Source organism: Archocentrus centrarchus, chromosome 23, assembly GCF_007364275.1.
Source record: "Archocentrus centrarchus isolate MPI-CPG fArcCen1 chromosome 23, fArcCen1, whole genome shotgun sequence".
NCBI classification, from domain to species: Eukaryota; Metazoa; Chordata; class Actinopteri; order Cichliformes; family Cichlidae; genus Archocentrus; species Archocentrus centrarchus.
The window spans coordinates 13,067,408-13,089,722 of record NC_044368.1 but is presented as its reverse complement, the minus strand read 5'-3'; the positions used below and the strand labels follow the sequence as shown (position 1 = coordinate 13,089,722).

Below are 22,315 nucleotides of genomic sequence, written 5' to 3'. Positions count from 1 at the left end.
ACTTAAATAGAACCTGTCTGACTAAGTGAAGTAGGCTAAAAAAGCACAACACATCATGCCACAATCTAGAGAAATAGCTGAGAAACAAAGTCACTGACGTCTATTAATTTAGAAAGGGTTACAGAGCCATTTCTAAGGCTACTCCAGGGAACAACGCTGAGATCCATTATCCACAAATGGAAAACTTGGAACAGCGGTGAACCTTCCCAGGAGTAACCGGCCTACCAAAATTATGCCAAGACCGCATTGACAACTCCTCCAGGAGGTCACAAAAGAACCCAGAACAAGAACTGCAGGCCTCACTTACCTCATTTAAGGTCAGTTTTCATGATTCAACAATGATAAAGAGACTGGGCAAAAATAGCATCCATGGGAGAGTTCCAGGGAGAAAAAAAAACAGTGCTGACAAATAACACATGTGCTAAAAAACATCTTGATAATCCCCAAGACTTTGTGGGAAATATTCTGTGGACTGATGAGACAAAATTTGAACTTTTTAAAAGGTTTGAGTCCCTTTACATCTGGCATAAGACTAATGTAGCATTTCATAAAAAGATCATACCAAAAGCCAAACATGGTGGTGGTAGTGTGATGGCCTGGGGTTGCTTGTCATGACCTGTGGGAGATTTACTAAAGACAACAATGTTAACTGAAACAAAGAGGCTCAAGATACTAAGAGGAATGATCAACAGGTATAAACAATAAGAAACTAAGAATTAAATAGAACATAAAATAATAAACAAGAATTCAAAGTCCACAGACTGAAAACTCTGGGTCCCGGGACCATGACACTGCTTTGCTTCTGCATGTGGTATGACTCCGATTTGTATTTGAGGTCCAAAGTTTACAGGGTGAATGAGACAGGGGAGCGCATCAATACTGCTGGTTACTGTATCAGAGGGGCAGTCTGCAAGCTGGATGAACTGTGGTCTGCCAGTGTGACAGTCTGTTATGCAGGATCCCAGGTTTGGGTCCACTTCCATCTGAGTCAGTTTGCCTCTCAGTAGGAGTGCTTGGATGGATACTGTTGAAAGCGCTGGAGAAAAAGAAAAACATGATCCTCACAGCAGCAGTCCCCTTATCCAGATGAGAGTTCACCTCTGTGCAGCATATTGAGAGTAGCATCTTCCACACCCATCGCCTCCTGGTAAGCAAACTGAAGTGGGTCGAGCGAATGGAGGAGCAGTCGCCTTTCCAGGGTCTTCAAAATATGAAATGTCAGTGCAGCTGGTCTCAAATGAGAGAGAGGACACATCCGGCAAAGCTGTACTGGGCAAGATGGTCAGACTGGTAGAGATAAACATGAAGCTGTGCACATGACTTTGATTTGGTTGTGTGATCAGTTGTAGGAGACTGCGTTCACATGCTCTGCCGTGTATAAAGGCATGCACTCCAGTATGATATACAACAGATAAAGAAAAAAATTCTGGGCCTCACTATTTTCTAAACCCTGGTTACGGCCCTGACAGCATACCTCCATACAGATAAAAACAGCACTGAGCCGGATGAAAACCTGGTCAGACCTGATGGCCGTCTGGCGCCATCTAGTGTTATGAAATCTGAATTTCCTGGTCGATCCGGTCTTCGTCAACCAACCAGGAAAGAGGGCTTGCCGTGATCTGGACTGAGGCGGATGAGACCAGAAACCTTTGTTCTGCCTTTTCCTCCCAGTACCGAATAAAACCTCGAGCCCGTTCATACCTCCAACAACACTGCGCTCCTATTTTGCTGCTTGGCGATCGCAGATGGTCATTTTATTAATCAAACATTTGCAGAATTCATTCATTAGGCTTTGTATATATATTTTTTCCCGATAGCTACAACCCGAGGGGGACATCTGGCCATTTTTTTTTCTCTGTCAGCTGCGAAATGGAAATAAAACGCGGAACTGAAAGTGGAGGCAACCGAGGTGCGTGTATCCTAATAAAAAGAAAAAAAAATCACGATATCTTTCTTATATGATCCCCGATCTTTGTGTTGATATCAATGATTTTACAGTGACCTTAACGATAACGGAGATTACCTGCTTCTGTTCTTAATTGATATTCCTGCAGTATGTGGAGAAAAGCTTACTTAATCTACAGCTGATCTCATCAGAAAGTGAAGGTTGTTTTCTGTCGCTCCATCAGTGGTTTGGCTAAACATCTGTGCCATCGGAGCATTATTCTACTTACTTGCCTTTTATTACTTCTGCCAGAAATCCAATAGCTTGTGTATACTGCGTTATAAAGGTCAGCAATAAGTCGTGTAATTCGTGTTGTGAGTTTTTCGGGAGTTTGATGGATGCCGCTGTCAGTGTACCTTAAAGCAGCGCTGTCAGGTCATTATTTTACGCAGCACTTTGCCACTATACGTCAAGTTAACTTATGCACCCTGTGCCAGCATATTAAGTGTCAGGTGCATGTTGTTCACTCAGGATGCTCGGTGAAAGCTGTCACAGCTTGTTTGCACTTATTTAAAGTAGTTTCACTTTTTTTTCTCTCTCTTTTTCAAAATAGAATTTCTAAAATTACTGACAAACTTCCCTTTTCAGGCACATTGAGTGATCATTTCAGATTTACCTCATCACATCTGAAAGAAATCCAACATAATATGAGCGGATTAGCAATAAAAAGGAAATTTGAACCACTGATTGGTGTTGAAATACAGCGATTTTTCTTGAAAGTTAGCTGAGAAGCTCATTGCAAGTGTGAGTTGGTTCTCAGCAGGTGGACACTCACATGGCTGGGAAAGCTTTCCAAAAAATTCCCACGAAGCGGACCTGCTTACTGATTTGCTAAATTACCTACAAAGTTTTCCCAAAATGTAGGGCCATGGTTGTATAAATCTCTCCATATGATGCACAGTGATGTAAGGCTGTGACAAAACAGAAAGTTGCGCTAATCCATTTCTGTGTTATTTATTTATTCTTCTCTCCACCTCTTCAGGTAATGAGCTTCCCGTCCATTATCTTCGGCTCCTGGCCCCACCCTTGCAGCTTTTATCAGCTGCAGTGTGGCAAGTTGTGCAGCAGGGACTTGTAGATCACTACGGGATGCTGGAAGAGTTTGTTACCATGGTGACGGAGCTGGTCCCAGAGCTGATGAGCTACAGTCAGAGGGCTCAGCTCATCCTGGGACTCAGGGCCAGGGTCAGTAGTATTGAGGATGTGGTCGTACTGAGAGGAAACACTCTCGATAGCAAAAGCTGTAGTAATTTTGATAGGGCAAATAGTAGTTTGCATAACTTCCATACAGTGACATAAACATTCTCACTCACTTATACCTAAGCTGTCTATTATTAAAGGAAAAACTCAAACCTCATTGCCAGTATATAATATATAATTCAAGAAACACAGAAGACAAAGCAGGGCTCCTTTGATTTATAAACCCTAAAAAGCCCGATATTTGATTTTTGTGTATAACCAGCTGGTTCTGGAGATGTGTCGAGGGGAGCATCCAGTGGACATGCAGATCATTCAGCCACATCTGGACAGAATAAAAGCCCCTGTCAGTACTGCCAAGGATCACCATGTAAGTAAACTTGAGCAGGTAAATGCACAACTGTGTGAAAGTTTGCTCAATCATTTGTGTGTTGATTGAGTTGAATGTTGGGTTGTTTATTCCTGCTATAATCTGGGTCTGTAGTGAATAATTCAAGCTTGTTTTGGGTTGTTTTTTCCTGAGTAAATAAATCTAAATCTAGCTATTATACTAGTACATCTAAAAAAAAAAATTTTTTTTTGTCATTTAATTCAAAAAGGTAAACTTTAACATAGCCTAGATTCATTCAAGCCTTTCTTTGTGTTCATTTTGATAATAATGGTTGCAGTTGGGAAAAAAATGAGTAAATTAGTACTCAAAAAATATAAACACTGTGTGTGTAATTCAGTACAAACAACCACAATCAGTGTGCTGACGTGACACACAGGTCCTTCAACTCTGAGTTCTCAGGATTGTCTGTTGTTGTCTGTTCCCAAGGTCAGGACTGAGACAGGCAAAAAAGCATTCCAGTTCGCTGCTCCTGCTACATGGACTGAATTACAGAAAGACCTTAAAGTTTCTGCAGTCTGTGATGATTTGGGTGCATTGTCACTCATGTGCTGGTGTTGGTGGTGGTTGCTCTACTGTCTTTTCAAAGTCAACACCGCATCTACCAGGAGATTTTAGAGCAGTTCATGCTTCCATCTGCTAAAAAGCCTTATGGAGATGCTAATCTGCTTTTTTAGCAGGACTTACCCACTGCCCACAGTGACTACCAAATGGTATGGTGACCATGTTATTCCTGTGCTTGACTGGCCAGCCAGCTTGGCTGACATGAACCCCACAGAGTACCTATGAGGTATTGTCAAGAGGAAGATGAGAAGCGCTGAACCCCCACAAAAATACACATGAGCTGAAGGCTGCTAGCAAAGCAACCTGGGCCTCAGTAACCAGGTCCTGTGTGCATAAATGAGCAGGAATTATTTTCATGCTTTATCTTAGAAAATTTTCAAAACATTTGAGATAATGGATTTCTGATTTTCATGATTTGTAAGGCTTGACATTTTTCATAAAAAGCTTAAAATATTTCACTTTATCTGTAATGGATATAAAATGTAGGAAATTTTACCTTTTTGAGTTAAATTATGAAAAATAAGTTGTGAAGATATTCTAAGTTTTTGAGGGGCACTAGAGCAGTTGCTCTAGAAACACACACCTTCCCCTCTCACATACTCCTAATCATGACTTGGCAGTTTTATTCTCCTTAGTAACAGGGTGTGATGACCTACACACACCCTTCCCTCCTTAGACACAGATGTACATGTTTTGGCAAAACCTCTGAGGATAAGATAAACATATTCTTCTCCAAGACCGAGAAGGTCATAAATAAGATAAACATATCGCCCGAAGGCCGTGAAGTTGGTCTGGAACTATCTATCTGTCGCTCTCAGTCTAATGCAGGGATCCTCACATCCAGGCCTCGAGAGCTGGTGTCCTGCAGGTTTTAGATGTGTCTCTGCTTCAACACACCTGAGCCAAATATAGAAGTCATTAGCAGGACTCTGGAGAACTTGACTGCATACAGAGGAGGTAATTCAGCCATTTGATTCAGGTGTGTTGGATCAGGGACACATCTAAAAGCTGCAGGACACCAGCTCTCGAGGCCTGGATGTGAGGATCCCTGGTCTAATGTATTATTTGTCTATTATTTGCTTCAGCCACTGTTTATTAATTAATTTACTGGAGTTTACTTTTAAACATTTGTCATTTTATTCATTGGGTAAAAAAATAAACTCCAACACTCCCCATAAAATGTAGATCACAGCAAATTTTTCTGATCCCTTTATTTGAGTGTGTTCATGTTTGTTTGTTTGGTTGTGTGTTTATGTCAGGTAACAATCAACCAGGTGGAGGAATCTGAGGTAAACTTTGTAGAGTTGGTGCATTCGTTACTGGAGGATCCCTCTGAAAGAAAATATTTTTTCCAGGTGAGATTTTGTGTGTGTGTGTGTGTGAGAGAGAGAGAGAGAGAGAGAGAGACACTAATTCAAGTTATGTTAGTTACGTGGGGAATGTTTTTTTTTTTTTTTTTGGCACACTTTTGCCTCTTTTCCACCATTAGGATGCTGGTGCCACTCTGAAGTCAGTTCTGCCTCTCAAAATCTGCAGGTCGCAACTGATGTCAGTGGTTGCAACTTGTGGCTCTGTGACCAGTCTTTCTTAATCAGAAAGGCATAGAACTGGTTCTAGATTAGTCACCAGCACCGCACCTGTGAAAAAAAGATATTTAAGTCCCTTAATAGAAGTTAGTTATGGTTTGAATATCACACTGAGGTTGAGTATTGCAGCTGGCTACTTGCATTGTGGCCACAATTTGACATTTTCCAATGACTGCTTCCAGTAGAAGTGGTTTCATAAACATCACAGTGAGTTCAGTGGCCTCACCAGACACCTTTGGGATATGAAGATCCACAGCATGACTGTGCAGCTGACTGATGTTAGTCACATCAGCAAGGGCTGAATGTTTTCAATATCTCGTGGAATCCACGACCCAAAGAGGTGACGCTGTTGAGGACACGGTTTTATATTGCTTTGATTATGAAATGCTATGCTGCTACTAAGGAGAGATTCCTGTATAGCTGGATCTCAGTCAGCCAATAAGGAAGACAGCTCCAAGTTTGAAATATCAGTTATATCATAGTTGGGACAACACATTTCTAATAAGGATTTCATTTCTTCTATGTGAGCCAAGTCTGGAGTCTTATTATTGCTAATGCTGACTCAGTGGTACTGAGATACTTGGTAGAACTGAGCCATCAGTATTGTTGTTAGTTTAAGCTGCAAATCAGGTGCAAATCAGGGAAATGTAAAAAAAAAAACCCTCAGACATCACATGTTGCTACACTTTGATAGTTGAGTCTGGACAAGGTTTCCTGGCAGCCTTCATAGCTGTACCTCTCTTGAACCTCTTAACCATTCTGTGTCCCTCTTTCTCACTTGTAGGAAATCTTCCCGGTATATTTTGGCTCAAAGTATGATGCAGCACTTGAGATGCTGGTGTGGGAGTTCATATCCAGACTGGAGGAGCTGCTGCCCGTTCCAGACTTCACACAGGTGCCGTGCGTCTTTGTGCTTAGCCTTGTCAGGCATCATATTGTGGAGACAGTTTCACATGAACACAACTTTATTTTTTTTTAACCCGCCTGTTACAGTATTGATCTTAAGAACAAAGACCCCGTGGTAGGTCTGCACCATATTAACCCAATCCACCTTGTACTTTCTATCTCTGCTGGCATTATTCCAAACTGAACAGCCATTAAAGGCCGACTGTAGCACATAGACTCAGTCCTGGGGCACAGCTGCTGAAGAGAAAGGAGGGTTAACAGGGTGCACATTCACCACAGTGTCCCAAAAGACTCCTTCCCTTTTTAGTACTGAGCCACTGGAGAGAAACACTACAACAAAGCTAGATTAGAGGCAATCACACAGTATAAGAAACAGATATATTAAATAAGCCTCATTTATATCATCTTTTTTTTTTTTTTTTTTTTTTTACATGAATTGTATGATATTTAATTTGACTTTAATGAATATTTCAGAAAACACATACAATCCCCTTCGAATCAATTAAAAGTCTTTATTTAATGCTGTGAAGTAGGTCATTTGGCTGTTTAAACGAATAATTTAACTAACATAATAAATGCAGAATTACTGAAACTAATAACTTGATCTCTTTTCAGTTGGCAGCCTTGCTCAGAGACACTCCGTCATCCCTGGATGACTATTTGCAAACCCTTTTCCCACCAGAGGATATGAAGGCTGTACTTGAACACCACAGAAACCTCGGCCATTTCAAAGAGAAAGGTACTGCAGGCTGGTGGGAGATAATTGTAGTCCTTGATGTCCTGAAATATGTCAAAAGAAACTGAGAGAGAAACGGGGCTTATAGTTCAGCGGCACTCTGCTGGAAATGCGGTACAAGGGAATTTTTAGATTCATAAATCGAAAATTAAACTTACAGGTAAAATGTTCAAGAATATGTTGCATATTTTTAGAGATCAAGAGAGGAACGAGCACTGAAAAATTTGAAAAACACTCAGCTTGGATATTTCCAATTTTGAAATTTGTGCTTGGAATTTGATGCAATTAGACTACCAGGCTAATGTTTGACTGATGGGAGGGTGAGTAGATAATGCATTTTTCTCTCATTTTTGTTAACAGTTCCAGTTAAAGTAGGTGATTCGCATTTAGAAACAGATGGTGTTCTTGTCCTGAAACCATTTCCCTGCCGTCATCCATAGTCTACACTACAACACTGTATTTTTAGCACCTTATGTAACTAATAAATTGTTAGCCTGACTTAAAACAAAGGATTTTCAAAAACTGCTGTAACATTTATAAATATGCAGCTTTTTGCCGTTTTATACTACCAAAATGTGAATATGCATTATGAGTTCATACAGTCAGTCTTTCACAGTGTGCAGGCGGGTTAATACCGGTGAGGTGAGGACACCGCGGTGACTTTTAGTTTAGAATTGCTTGCCGATTGCTGTTGCTGACTCAATTATTGGTGAGATTTTTATTTTTTTTTTGAACATGCAGAAAGTTTTGAATATGAGCATTAGAGGCTGCCTCCAAACACAAAAAAGCCTCAACCTGCTGCATGTTGGCTTAGCATGGATATATTAAATGAACAAAGCTGATCTACTGGAGGATAAGAGAGCTTCATTGCATTGTATTCCATTTTGTGTCTTCCTTTACATAAAGTTACACCACAGGGTGATGAAGCTTTTGCCATAATTCAGATAGTGAAGTGTCTGCTGCTCAGTATTACCTGAGACCCCAACACACACACACACACACACACACACACACAGACGCACACTCGCTAATTAATTCCCCATAATTCCCACATTGAGTCCTTAGGCATTGTAAGAGACCACTCATTACACTTAAAACACCGCTCATTGCACTTTGTGCCATTCAGTTGAGTTTTATTTATTCAAACCATAATTATTCTCGAGGCTCTTTGCATTATATAAGACTTTGCAGTATTGCAGTATTATAGAGAAAAGTCCATCATTCCTCTTGTGTGGCAACAATGGAGAGAAAAAACTTCTCTTCAACAGGAAGAAACCTCCAGCAGAACCAGGCCCTGAGAGGGCAGCCATCTGTCACCATCAGCTGTGGGGGAGGGAAAGCAAGGAAAGAAAAATAGAGCATAAAGAGACTGTAAAGAAATGCCTAAACAACCAATTTAGGTTTTTGTGTGTTTATTCGAGTTGGAGTTTGGACATGTCTGACAGCTGTTTCTTTCACAGTGATTTGTGTTTGCATTTAGCCAGGGCTTTATTAACCATCTAAACCGTCAATTGTAGATCCTAGATTATTACCCATGGATGACTGCATCCTCACCTCCCTGTCACTGCCTCCTGGGACCAAAACTGTCATGGAAACAGCCTCCTGCTCACCTGCTCTCAAAGACTCAGACCACAAAGGGCTTCTCAGTGCTCCCATCAACACAAGCAGCATGGAGAAGTCGAGCAGGAGGAGCTCTGAGTCGATCAGGCAAGGACTGAGGGAGGCGAGGGACTCTGGCAGTTGGCAGCTGCAGGCTAGAGCTGGGAACATTTCTCAGGAGAGGAAAGTACAAAGCATAATTAGTACACTGCCATGCAATGAAACCATAGACCTCACTACATCCAATGAGACTGCAGACACAGATTCAGAAGCCAGTGAGAACAACCAAAGCTTGAGGGCAGCTCGCATTCTCAGGAAGAGGAAGCTGAGCGGAGGTGTGGACATTCCCACAAAGCAGCCTGTGGAGGATTCAGCTTTCGTGTAAGATTTCCAGATATGTTTTATTCATTTGTTTCACACACACAGTAGACATGACAGTGTGGTTCAGTATTGTTTCTGTGTATCTATCTATTCCTTTAACTGTTTGATCATGAAGTCATGCTAGGATGTAAGTCTGTTGGTCTCGCCCCACCTTATGAATGATTCGCCATTAAATTTTCAACAGACGTCTATAATGAAGAGGACAGTCGTGAAAAAAGGTTTATGTATCAGGACGTAATAAAAATCATTTGGTCCTGAGCAGCTCTTAAAGTTAGTCAAATACAACCTCAGATGAACAACAAAACATGGTATATTACACCATGTCATTTTTTTATTTAATTAAGAGGGTAAGTACCAGCCAGATGCTGTTAATCAAATGCACTTGATTAACTGATTATCAGCAAGCTTTGACAGTATGCAGGTCTGGTGCATTCAGGTATGTGTTAACACAATGCCAAAGAGGAAAGACACCAGCAATAATGTTAGACAAGAAGTTGTTGCTGCCCATCAATTTGCAAATGGTTATAAGGTTATTTCCAAAAACATTTCCCCATTCTACAGTGAGGAAGATTATTCACAAGTGGGAGACATTCAAGACAGATGCCAACTGGGCAAGAGTGGACATCCCAGCAAATTCATCCCAAGGTCAGACTGTGTGATGTTCAGAGAAACTACCAGAGAACTACATCTCAGACTCTAGAGGCCTCAGCATGTTAAATGTTGAAGTTCATGAGAGTACAGTTAGAAAAAGACTGAACAAGTATGGCTTGTTTGGAAGAACATGGCAGCGTGGCTTAGGTTTGCAAACCGCCATCTGAACAAACCACAAGACTTCTGGAACAATGTCCTTTGGAGAGGTGAGACCAAAGTGGAGATGTTGGTCCATAATGCACAGCACCATGTTTGGAGAAAACCAAACACAGCATATCAGCACAAACACCTCATACTGTGGCTAAAACGGAGTCATGCAAAAGGACAGTGATCCCAAGCACAGCAGCAAATCTACAACAGGAAGGCTGAAGAAAAAAAAAATCAAGGTGTTGCAATGATCCAATCAAAGTCCTCAACCTGTGCATAAATGAATGCCTGCAAACCTCAGTGAAGTGAAGCAATGTAAAGAAGAGTGGGCCAAAATTCCTCCACAATGATGTGAGAGGCTGATAAAGTTACACAGGAAATGAGAAAACAAACTATTGCTGTGGTGGTTCTACAAGCTGTTAAATAAGGGAGTGTAAATAATTTGTCCTTTATTGTTGTTCATCTGAAATTATATTTAAATAATTTTAAAACCTACTAAGGACCAGATGATTTTTTTTTTTTTTTATAGAGTCCTGGGGTAAAGGTCAAGGTTAATACAGTGCAACTGGTCCCAGAGACTGAAGGTTAACACATTTTTCTGTTGCCCCTGTCATTTGGGATTTTGAGTAAAATGTCCTGCTATGAAATATGATGATATGAGATGAGATAATGGTCTGTAAGTGTACAATTCCAATTGTAGTTTGTTTTTTTTAACCTTTGCAGGGATTCTTCAGTGGATGATGAGAATTCAGGTGAATCTCCTCTCATCTCCATATGGGGAGATTATACAGGTTTGTACAGTTCATGCATGGTTCAGTCTATTTTTGGTTCTATATTTCTAATCATAACTTTGACTGAATCTTCGTATTTGATTTCAGACTCTCAGGAGGGCTCTTTTCCAGTTGTAGCGGACACAAAAGTTCCCTGGTCAGATGAGGAGACGCTCCATCTCCTCGACATCTGGGGGAAGGACTCTGTGCAGCGAGCTCTGAAGGGCTGCTTGAAAAACCGCCACATATTCACTCAAATTGCACAAAAGATGGAAGAGAGGGGCTACATGAGGACAGTGGAACAGTGCCAGACGAGGATCAAACGACTGAAGAAGTGCTTCCGTCAGAACAAGTGGGCATTTAATGACACAGATTTTGCAGCTCTCACTGACATTTTTCAGATAAGTTCTCTGTGAAACAATGCTTCGACTAAATTTCCTATTGTTTTCTCCCTGGTCTACTGCCGGAGGGAACTCCAGGCTAGAGCATAAATTTTACACTCAGCTGGATCAGATCCTCGGCTCATCAGCCTCCTCTGCTGTTCCTGAGATTACCTATGATGTTGAGGAAATTATCGAAGAAGAGGAGTCCCAAGACGGTGACGACGACTTGCAGTTTATCGGACAAACGGGCCATCTGGAAATTGGTACGATGTCACTTTTTTGTACTTAACAGTTAAGCTACTGCTGCAGTAAGACTGTTAGTTTAAGCGACATAAAAGGCTTTTTACCTTTTACACAGAAAACATTTTTTTTAATTCCACCTGACTCTGAAATAGTCTAAAATGTTTTTCCTCTGGCTTGTAATGCTGTTTGTCTATCCGGTTTTTGTGATGTGTCCAGTTGTGTAGATGTGCTGTGTGGAGAAAAGCTGTTTTGAATTTGGGGTAAAATGTCCCTTTAACCAATCTGACTTCAGTAATTGTTGCAAGTCTCCTGTAAATTATTTTATAGCAAGTATTTTTTTTGGAATATGTTTCTGTTTTGTTGACTATTCTGACAAAATTATGTGATTTGTCATTTTAGGAACGAGAAGCGTTCCCTGGACCGACTTGGAGACCTTGGCCCTCATCAACACATGGGGTGAAGACAAGATGCAGCAGGAGCTGAGAGGAATGCACAGAACCGGGCACATTTTTTCCATCATATCCAGCAAAATGGCCACCCAGGGTTTCTCTCGAACGCCGGAGCAGTGCCAGACGAGGTTAAAAAGGCTGAAATCGAACTTCAGGCAGTGCTACCAAAACAAGTAAGTATGCTTAAAGAGTTGAAAGAATAAAAGAAAAGTTGTAGATTTGTAAAAATGATATCGCTGCTCTTATTGTTGCATTGTAGCCTGAAAGGACATGAGCAAGTTCAGTGCAAGTTTTACAACGAGCTGGGGAGAATTTTAGTGAAAGACTTCCCTTCAGTGCTACAGCTGGAAGAAATACCGGGAGAGCCTGAAGACCGTGAATTTCCTGCCTACAGTCATCCAGACGTGGGTAAGCTCAGCTTCTGTACTCAGGAGGAAAGGTTAGAGAAACACTCTGCCTCCTAAGCTGTGTACACTGATTGGCTACTGTGTGGCCCAGACATATGCTGACAAGAATTTAATCCTTCTGGGCAAAGGACCAGTGAGCTCATGATTCACAACAATCGCTACTCTTCCCAGAGGATTGGTCAGATTTTAGTGAAACTAGATTAATTTGTCCTGGATGGGACTGTTTGTGAGTCTCCTTATGACTTTCTTTCTATACTTCCCACATTGCAATAACTTGGGAAGTGTGCTATATTTTGCTTCCAGGGAGCCAGCCTTTGTTGTAATTTTTTTTTTTTTTACAGTGGTCTCAAGCAATAGTTTTCCAGTTTTCTGGAGGTCTTTTTAAAGTATTTCTTTCTTTTTCATTTATTTTTTTTGTCCAGTCCTTGTACCTGACCATTTTCAGAGGGTATTTTTAATCTTTTTTTCTTTTTCTGTAATAAAAACCAAAGATAAGTTTGACTGCCATAAAAAAGTATTTTTGCATCAACAAGGTAATTCCCAAAGAGCTATTAACTGAAAACCTGTCTTATCTCGCCATGCTGTTCAGTGTATCATTAAAAAATGTGAGGAAACTGGACAACTCCCCCTGTGATCCTTTCCCTCCACGTTTTTTTTTTTTTTTTAAAGGAATTTTATCCAGTATTGGGCAGCCTGTCCTTGTCATTATAAATAGCAGTCTTTCCTCAGGTGTGGTCCCTGCTAATTTTAAACATGCAGCACTGCTGCCACTGCTTAAGAAACCTGGCCTTGAATCATACTGTCCTGGCTAATTTTTGGCCTATTTCCAAGCTGTCTTTTCTTTCTAAGGTTTAAGAAAAAAAAATAGTAAATTGTCAGTTGAAACAGTTTTTAGATGAGAATAGCATCCTGGAGGTTTTTCAGTCAGGTTTTAAAACTCTTCATAGCACAGAATCTGCTTTAATAAGGGTTTTTAATGACATCCTTCTTGCATGTGATTCTGCTGCCTTTGATACAGTAGACCACAACATTTTAATATCTCGATTACATCATTTAGTAATATTAGTGGCACTGCAATTAAATGGTTCAGTTCTTACCTGGCAGAGAGAAATTTTTCTGTGAGCATTCTCGGTTCTGAGTAATCTGCTGCTTCTTTGTCATGTGGCGTCCCACAGGGTTCAGTTGTGGGGCCACTGCTCTTTTCACTATATTTACTACCTCTGGGTTCTATCTTCAGAAGTCATGGTATCTCATTTCATTGTTATGCTGACGATTGCCAAATTTATTTGCCCTTGTCCCTTCCATAAAACATCTCCTGGCATGCCTAGATGATGTTAAAGCTTGGTTGGCCTTGACTTTTTAAAATTTTAATGAAAAGAAAACAGAGGTGATGTGTTTGGACCCAGTGGCCCCTGTGAGTCCTCCTCTGTTGACTTGGGACTCTTGGAGGTATATTTTAAATCTGTTATTACTGATCTTGGTTTTAAGGTGGACAGTGATTTGAAATTGGACAGCCAAATCAGAGCTGTGGTTAAGTCCAGTTTTTAATCATTTAAGGCAATTGGCACCAGTAAAACGTTTTCTTTCTAGGCAGCACATTGAAACAGTGATCCATGCTTTTTTGACTGGATTACTGTAACTCACTTTATGTGGGAGTCAGTCAGTTGCTACTCTCGCGTCTGCAGCTAGTTCAAAATGCTGCTGCGCAACTTTTGACAGGAACTCCAAAGAGAGAGCACGTGATTTTTTTGTTTATCCTGAAAGCGTAATTTCATTTTTATTTGTATGTCTTAATGTACAGCACTTTGTGTCAGCTGTGGTTGTTTTAAAGTGCTTTATATAAAGAGAGGGTAGGGTATGGTATGGTAAATGGAGGACAGAAGAAGAGGCAGATCTAAAAACTATCTGCAGAAGATGAACACTGTCTGAAAGTCCTTAAGAAATAGGGGGGGGGGGGATCCAACAAAGGCCTGATACAGTACCGGAGAGATGCATCTGGCCCTTTAGTTGATCCTGTTCACTGAAGCCTCGTCAGAAATGGTCTCAGAGGACTGGTAGCTGTCAAGAAGCCATTCTTAAGGAAGGAAAACAGAAAGAAAAAAGCTGAGGTATGCCAAATTATACAAGACGTGGACTGAAAATCAGTGGTAACAGGTGATATGTGAGTGATGAGTCCATAGTGGAAATTTCAGCATCACTGAAGCAGTGTGGGATCATCTTGACAGAGAACAGAACAAAAGGCAGCCAACATCCAAATAAGAGCTCTGAATGTCCTTCAAGAACCCTGAAGAACTATTCCTGAAGACTACTGACAGGAAAGTTGCCTAAGAGAGTTCAGACTGTGTTGAAGAATAAAGGTGGTCATAACAAATATTGACTTTGAAGCACTTATTTCAATAAATCACTGTACCTATATCCCATTTTTCAGGCAGAATGTAAAGAAATGAGAGGTAGCTCAAGACTTTTGCACGGTGTTGTAATTATCTCACAAGTCTGAAATAGGTGAATGTTTATTTAGGTATTTACTTTTTTAATTCCTGCCTCTTCAGAGCCTGCTGTGGAAATTCAAGAGGACAGGAGGAAAGTCCCTTGGTCAGACAAAGAGACGATCATCCTTCTCGAGATCTGGGGAGACCCACAGGTAGAGTACAATGCCACAGTGCATATCCCCCCTTAAAAATGGTTTGGAAGTGTCCTTAAACTTCCTGATAATCTCACTTTATTTCTGTTTCATTCTTCACTTTCCTTGAATCATGAAGATGGGGGCACTTTAATTGCACAACCTTTTAAGGCGTGAGTAAAGCAATAACGTCACTGCAGAGTTTTTACACTGAATTTTACCTTCGTTCAGGTCCAGCAGTGCCTTAGACGCTACCCACACAACGGTCACATTTTCACTGAAATATCAGAGAAACTTGCCGCTAACGGCTACTCCCGCAGCCCTGAGCAGTGCCACACCAGGATCAAACGTCTGAAGGGGAACTATCGGCAGTGTCGTGAAAACATGAGGTAAAAACTGCACGTTTTCAGTTCTGTTCTGTTGAAGCGACTTTGTTTTAACGCACCTGTCTCACTGCCTCTAGCTCATCTGGGACCGACAGAGTTGACTTTAAATTCTATGATCTGCTAGAACAAATTTTGGATAAGCAGCCATCAATGTCGTCTGCTGTGGTGACAGACTCCATTGAAATATCAGAAGACTCCAACAGTGAGTCTGTAACAGAAAGAGGTAACGTGTCATCTAATCCTCTCTGCATATTAACTCAGCAATGGAAGATTAATTTTTTACTGTCAGTGTGTGCTTTTCCTTAAGCTGTTCTCACATATCCACTGCAGCTCAGAACTTCCTAAGACTTATTCATATTGATACTGAATGGTCTTTAACTTGCCAACTTCCTGGTATTCATGTGATGTCCAGTTGTGCCCATGTGAGAATAGTTCAGGTAAATGCCTTTTGAATTCACTGTGAGTGACTGCGCATCATGTCTCCGACCTCCTGCACACCCAGGTGACACATTCGCCTTAACCAAATGTAAAATTTACAGAAAGCAGAGTGTGGCAGACACAGATTATTTCCTGCTGTGTGCTGCATGAGTGAAAGGAAAGGAAAGTGTAAACAGCTCACACTCTGCAGGGCCAGATTCACCCTTTTTTTTCTTTTTGCGCTGTTGATTCTTTCTCGTTCAACATGTAGCGCACAGCAGGAGCATTCTCACTTCTGGAAATACTCTGGTTTAAGTGAGAGTGCTGCCTGGATACAGTGTGAAGGAGGCAGGAGACATGATGCTCACATGGTCCAATATGTTGGTAAACCTGGCTCAGCATCTTCTCCCCTTTTTTGCCTTTTTTCTAGTTTCCACATAATTATGAAAGCTGGCAAATTCAGTGTCTCCTCATCTGTCACCTTGGAGATTTCTCACAGTTTGAGCTTGGTCTCTCTGTGAATGAGTCTCCAAACTGTATAGCAACATAAGCCTCCTGAATTTGCACTCACATGTGTTACAATCTATGCATCCTTCATAACTCTCGAGCATGAAAAAGGCAAAAGAAATGCACAAAAAAAGACTTCAAATCACAGAAATGCCAACACCGATAATGATATCACAGTTTGCAGTGGAGTTTTTAACTTTACATGTTACAAAGCTGGTGGATTCACACGGGATTAAGATCACTGACAGCCTCTTCACTCCAATTACTGCATAACAAATTACCAAAGATCCCTGTGTAATACTAGTCCCATGCTAATAGGCCTCAAGCTATAAAATGAATAGAAGTAAATGGAGATGAACCCCAAATGCTTTCAGGAACTGCATTATTTAAGCCAAATTAAACAATATGCAAACTAACAGCATTTTTATTTGAAAGCTAATAATAAATAAAGGGATATGTTACGCTCACGCTAAATTTCTGTCTCTCTCATGCAAGATGCAGAAATCAACATGTCAGCTGAAAAACCAGCGACCAGCTCGTGGACAGATGAGGAGACTCTGGCGCTTATCGATATCTGGGGTGAAGAAGATGTCCAGAAGGCACTGAGGGGTTTCGTCCACAACGGCCACGTTTACGCCGACATTTCAGAGAGGCTGCATGATCTCGGCTTCTCGAAATCCTCAGAGCAGTGCCGCTGGAAGGTCAAGTCTCTGAGGAATAACTTTCGGCAGTGCTACGAAAGGAAGAAGTGAGCTCAGTCTTTCCATCCGTTTGCCTGTTTATATGCATTTCTGTATAACTGAGTATGCACTTCAGTGAGTAATGCATCCATATTCTTTCTAGATCTGGAAGAAAAGTAGATTACAAGTTCTACAACCAGCTGGAGCAAATCCTGGGACAGGAGGCAGTTTCGCTTGATCAGTATGATGAAAAAGATGAACAAGAAGAACGGGATTCAGGTACAGAAGATAACACTCCTGGTAGATAAGCATCAGTCAGAAATCAGATATCTTACGCTTTTGTCTACCTGCTGCAGGTGCAGATGGTTTGAACACAACATGGACAGAGCAGGAGACAGTTGCTCTCATTGAGGTGTGGGCTGCAGATGATGTGCAGCACGGCCTGAAAACCTGCGTCCGCAATAGCCACATATTCGCCGAGATATCTGAGAAAATGGCCACCATAGGCTACCTGAGGACAGCGGAGCAGTGCCACTCCCGGATTAAAAGGCTGAAGAAGACTTACAGGCGTTACTGCAACAGCCGGAGGTAAATAAACAACTAATTATTTATGATATTGATTGATCGATTGATACTTTATTGATCCCACAATGGGGAAATTACAGTTAACAGAACACCCATCCAAGAAGACAAACAAAACAAACATGGGGAGATCTGTGGCCATGCTGCCCCCTCCTGGAGGCGCTGCCATTAAAAAGACGGAAACAAAAGTGAAAACATATAAGGATGAGTGAGGGGGAAAAAATCATCTCATACTTTGTATACATATACACATACACAGTATAAGTTTATAAAAACCTCTGCGATAGTCTTATGCAGCCTTACCAAGGCCAAACAGCTGCCCAGGCTTCCTGAATTGTAACGACAAGCCAGGTATCTCCAGGTCCAATTTGGAGAAATCCTAGTGTCAATAAGCCAAATGTATATGTCCTCCATCGACAGTACAGCCAGGCACGTCATCTTCCACCCTCACAGGAATCCATAATGTAGCCAGCCAGGAATGTCAATAGGATAAGAGGGAATAGGGTTCTCCTATCCCCAATCTCCTCATGGTGAAAATTTGATCAAAACAATGGCATTGAGAGACCAGATGACCAGATCCATAATTATAAATTCCAGTTCAGAAGTTGTGTGAAAAGAGGCTCTAAAACAGCAAAGCAGGGTAAAAAAAAAGAAGGACTGGGGAGAGAAGAAAAGTGCGTCCGTCTCCACTGAGGAGCTGAAGAGAAAATGAGTGATTCCCGCAATTATGTTTTCCAGAAATGGGGGGCGACCCACAGCATTCAGATACTTCAACCTCCTTGCTCCGGTGCTTGGTGATGAGTCTATGTTTGCCGATGTGGACAGTACTGATGCCACCTTGCACCCCTCGATGGATAGTGGGCCTGTCTTATGTAGGTTTACATACACAGTTACAAATAAAGTGTTTCTGTGCATGTGTGATGAAAATGGTCCAGATAAACACAGAGTAATGAAGCCGTTTCCTCATTTTTAGATGAGCAGCCCTCGACCAGCCGCCTCCTGGTCGACCTGAGCAGAAAAATGCCCTGGTCGGACCAGGAGACTCGCACCCTGCTGGAGATCTGGGGTGAGGACAGTGTTCAGCTCACCTTGAAGGGCTGCCTGAAGAACCGACATGTGTTTGACTACATCTCAGAGAAGATGAATGACCACGGATTTATAAGGACCTCGGAGCAGTGCTACACCCGCATTAAGCGTCTTAAATATGGCTTCCTCCATGAAAAGTCAGTAATAACTTTGACTTGGAGTCTCATTTATTGTAAACATGTTATTTATAATAGCTTTGTGGTTAGTGGTATCATTAGACAGTTGTGGGTTGTTTCCTTTCACAAATCATGTCTGCTCTTTATCTTGCAAAGTGAAGAAAGTTAACATTTTATTGCTGTGATGATTTATGTCTATAGGCTATGACTGAAGTTGACTTGTCTAATGACGTGCCCACGAGTAAAAGATGTCATCAGAGGCTGGTTTTAACTGTGGGTTTATTTAACACGTTTAGGGGGGAATTTAAATTCTTCAATGAGATGGAGAAGATCTTCAGGAAGGAGCTGAAAGTGGATGACTCAGCCGCAGACACGTCAGTCGCCGATGACCCCGATGACTATGTACTGGAACTGGGCCCAAAAAAAGGTGAAACTATATGGATATGCCTCAGTGAGTGTGTGCAGTGTAGAGGACCCAAATGTGGGACACAGGAGGCAGATTGTTCCAACAAAAAAGCTGTTTATTAGACCAAAAGGCTGTTTTGGGGTTTTATTTATTCGTTTTCTGTAGTGAGTTTATCAGGGTTGTACATAGGCGCTTTGACAAAGAGAACACAAGACTCTATGTACTCTCAGGGCTTTTGTGAACTGAAATAAAAATCTAAACTAGACTTTAGATAAAAGGGTGATGTGCAGTGCTGTAGTAACTGCAGAGGGATAAAACTGATACCATACCATGAAGATGTGGGAAAGGGTTGTTGAGGTTAGACTGAGAAGTGAAGCTTCAATGTGTCTCTGTGGATCTAGAGAAAGCATATGATAGGGTGGCAAGAGAGGAACTGTGGTACTGCATGAGGAAGTCAGGAGTGACAGAGAAGTAGGTGAGGGTGGTGCAGGGCAGCAAGACAGTGACAAGGTGTCCAGGAGAAGTGACAGATGGGTTTAAGGTGGGGGTGGGATTAGATCAGGGATTGGCTCTGAGCCCCTTTTTTGTTTGCAGTTAACAGATGAGGTCAGGCAGGAGTCTCCGTGGACTATAATGTTCATAAATGACATTGTGATCTGTAGTGAGGGTAAGGGTGCAGGTGGGAGAGAGCCTGGAGAGGTGGAGGGATGCTGTGAAGAGAAGAACAATGAAAGTTACAGTGTGTGCGTGTGCGCGTGTGAGGGAGGCAGGTGTAACAATGAAGATGTAAGGAGCAGAGATAGTGAAGGTGGATGAGTTTAAATACCTGGGGTCAACCATTCAAAGCAATGGACAGTGCACAGGAGAGGTGAAGAAGAGAGTTCAGGCAGGGTGGAGTGGGTGGAGACAAGTGTTGTGTGATTTGACAGAAGGACAGCAGGGAGAGTGAAAGGGAAGGTTTACAAGAATGTAATGAGACCTGTGGCATTAACAAAAAGCAGGCAGAGCTGAAGATGTTAAGATTTTATTAGAAATTAGTACATCGGGTTGAATGATTCAGAGACAAAGTTAGAGAGGCAGGCTGAGATAGTTTGGACATGTGGAGTGGAGGGATAGTGGATATATTCTACAGAGGATGCTGAATATGGAGTTACCAGACAGGAAGAAAAGAGGAAGACCTCAGGGAAGATTCATGGATGTAGTGAAAGGAGGACATGCAGAGGGTTGGTGTGACAGAAGAGGATGCTAGGGACAGGGTGAGATGGAGGCAGATGATTTGCTGTGGCGACCCCTTAAAGGAGCAGCTAAAAGAAGAAGAATGGAAAACTAACTGCAACTATATTGTAGTATTTGTAAGTCGGTAGACGGTATGAATCAAGTTCATAAATCAGTGTTTCTCTGCTGTTAGTCCCCTCAGGTAACCAGTGGGTGCCCGACAGCACTAAGCTGCCCTGGAGCGATGGGGAGACCGAGGCCCTCCTGGACATTTGGGGGAGCGAGGAGATCCAGGAGAACTTAAAGGGCAGCGCCAAGAACAAACAAATCTTCCTCCAGATCTCTCAGGTCATGGCCAGCCAGGGCTACTTGCGCACTCCTGAGCAGTGTCAGTCCAGGATAAAGAGACTGAGGGCTAATTTCAGACACTTCTTAGAAGGCAGAAAGTAAGCTCAGCATTTCATTGTTGAGGGGTAACAGGGCACCGTGAGGTGGTGGGATGATCCATGTTGTAAATACAGTTTTAGCTTCTGAGCACATTCACACCTCGTAGTTATCGAGTTGTATTTTTGGCACAGCTTTTTTGTCTTCTAATCAGCTCCAATATTCTGTCATGTTTTCAGAGGAGAGAAACAGGAATGCAAGTTTTTTGACCAGTTGGTGCAGATATTTGGCAACAAGTACATAACAAACTCTGACCCGCTGGCTGACGAAACAGCTGAAGTCATAGGTAAGTCTGGCATCCTCACATCCATCATGTTAGCAGTTTCCTGTTCTGTTAGTATATATACAGCAGCTTTAAGAGTGGATAATGTTTGTGGTAACCATATGATAGGTTCACTTGACTGTTTTTCTGATGGAAAAAAGCTGTAACTCAAAAAAAATTAAAAATTCCATTAACTGTTTACGAATTGGAGATAATTTTTATGTGTAGTATCAAGGCTCAAGATTAAATGTAAGGATCAGTTTGAATGAAAATCCTTTGCCTGCACCAAGTGCTCTGCCAGGCCTTTACTGCAGCCACCTTCATTTTGGTATTTAATAACTGAAAAGCATGCTCAGTTGGGTTGAGATCAGGCGACTGACTTGGCCATTGAAGAAAGGTCTTGTTTTTTCAACCCAATCATCGCCTCCCTCACTTGTACTGACATCTCTTTGGGATGAGTTCCAGTGAGCAGTTAACAAACTCAACAACGGATCAGCAGATCTTTTATCTGCTTAATTTGTCATGGAGCAGTGAGGACACAGGGATCGCCTGCTTTTCAGCCAATTGTCCAATAGCTTTTGTTGTGCTGTGCCATAGGAATTATGGCTGCAATTCCTAAACAGTTAAAGGAATGTTTTTGTTAAATCCCTTGAATTAAAGCTGGAAGCCTGCACTTCAGTCACATGTTGACTGCTTGTCAATTGTTTTTATCCAAAAACTTGCAAACTTAACTGTGAAAAGTGCTCATTTAAGAGTTACAAATCATCAAGATCAACACCATTCTTATAGTCTTACTTCCAGAACTTACAGCAAACCAGCTCGTTGACTTATGTTCTTCTTTTAACTATTTTTGTCAGTCACAGTTTAATATCTAAAATGTTCCTGTCTGATCCAGAGTCATGAAGTCATCCATGATCAAGATGATGCAGCAGCAGCTGGACAGAAAGGAACATCCAGAGGAAGAATAAGAAACTCTGATATGTACGGCTAAAGAGGGGCTGTCCAGGTTCACTCAAATGTACATTTACATCTGTTACCTTCTTCAAACACAAAGACCTACTTCAGGTAGCAATTCTGTGTGTGTGTGTGTGTGTGTGTGTGTGTGTGTGTGTGTGTGTGTGTGTGTGTGTGTGTGTGTGTGTGTGTGTGTGTGTGTGTGCGCGTATGTTTATATTACCTTGTGGGGACAATTTTCCTGACATATACTATGTTGTGGGGACCAATTGCTCCTTGTGGGGACTG

General features: G+C 41.7%; 1 protein-coding gene across 2 annotated transcripts; it reads left to right on the top strand.

Moving 5' to 3' along the window:
- Window positions 1-1,628: 1,628 nt before the first annotated feature.
- On the top strand, window positions 1,629-22,217 carry LOC115773444 (uncharacterized). Of its 2 annotated transcripts, none has more exons than XM_030720185.1 (24): window positions 1,629-1,909; window positions 2,928-3,130; window positions 3,408-3,512; window positions 5,354-5,449; window positions 6,465-6,575; window positions 7,202-7,325; window positions 8,840-9,302; window positions 10,824-10,891; window positions 10,979-11,222; window positions 11,350-11,516; window positions 11,896-12,118; window positions 12,205-12,353; window positions 14,902-14,993; window positions 15,204-15,361; window positions 15,436-15,581; window positions 16,784-17,030; window positions 17,126-17,241; window positions 17,319-17,550; window positions 18,283-18,416; window positions 18,518-18,767; window positions 19,043-19,173; window positions 20,561-20,813; window positions 20,991-21,097; window positions 21,969-22,217. In XM_030720185.1, exons 1-24 carry the CDS (start codon window positions 1,870-1,872, stop codon window positions 21,974-21,976), a joined length of 3,867 nt encoding a protein of 1,288 aa, XP_030576045.1. In that variant the 5' UTR covers window positions 1,629-1,869; the 3' UTR covers window positions 21,977-22,217. The 2 variants fall into 2 exon arrangements, with proteins under 2 accessions (XP_030576045.1, XP_030576044.1); XM_030720184.1 differs by having other exon boundaries at window positions 1,630-1,909; window positions 16,778-17,030.
- Window positions 22,218-22,315: the final 98 nt, after the last annotated feature.

Bases quoted from the DNA above. Each gene is read 5' to 3' on its own strand.
- LOC115773444 (XM_030720184.1), top strand. From the start codon at position 1,870: ATGGAAATAAAACGCGGAACTGAAAGTGGAGGCAACCGAG. The intron at 11,223-11,349 runs GTGGGCATTTAA...AGGGAACTCCAG, and splicing joins AAGTGCTTCCGTCAGAACAA to GCTAGAGCATAAATTTTACA. The intron at 18,768-19,042 runs GTCAGTAATAAC...TAACACGTTTAG, and splicing joins TATGGCTTCCTCCATGAAAA to GGGGGAATTTAAATTCTTCA.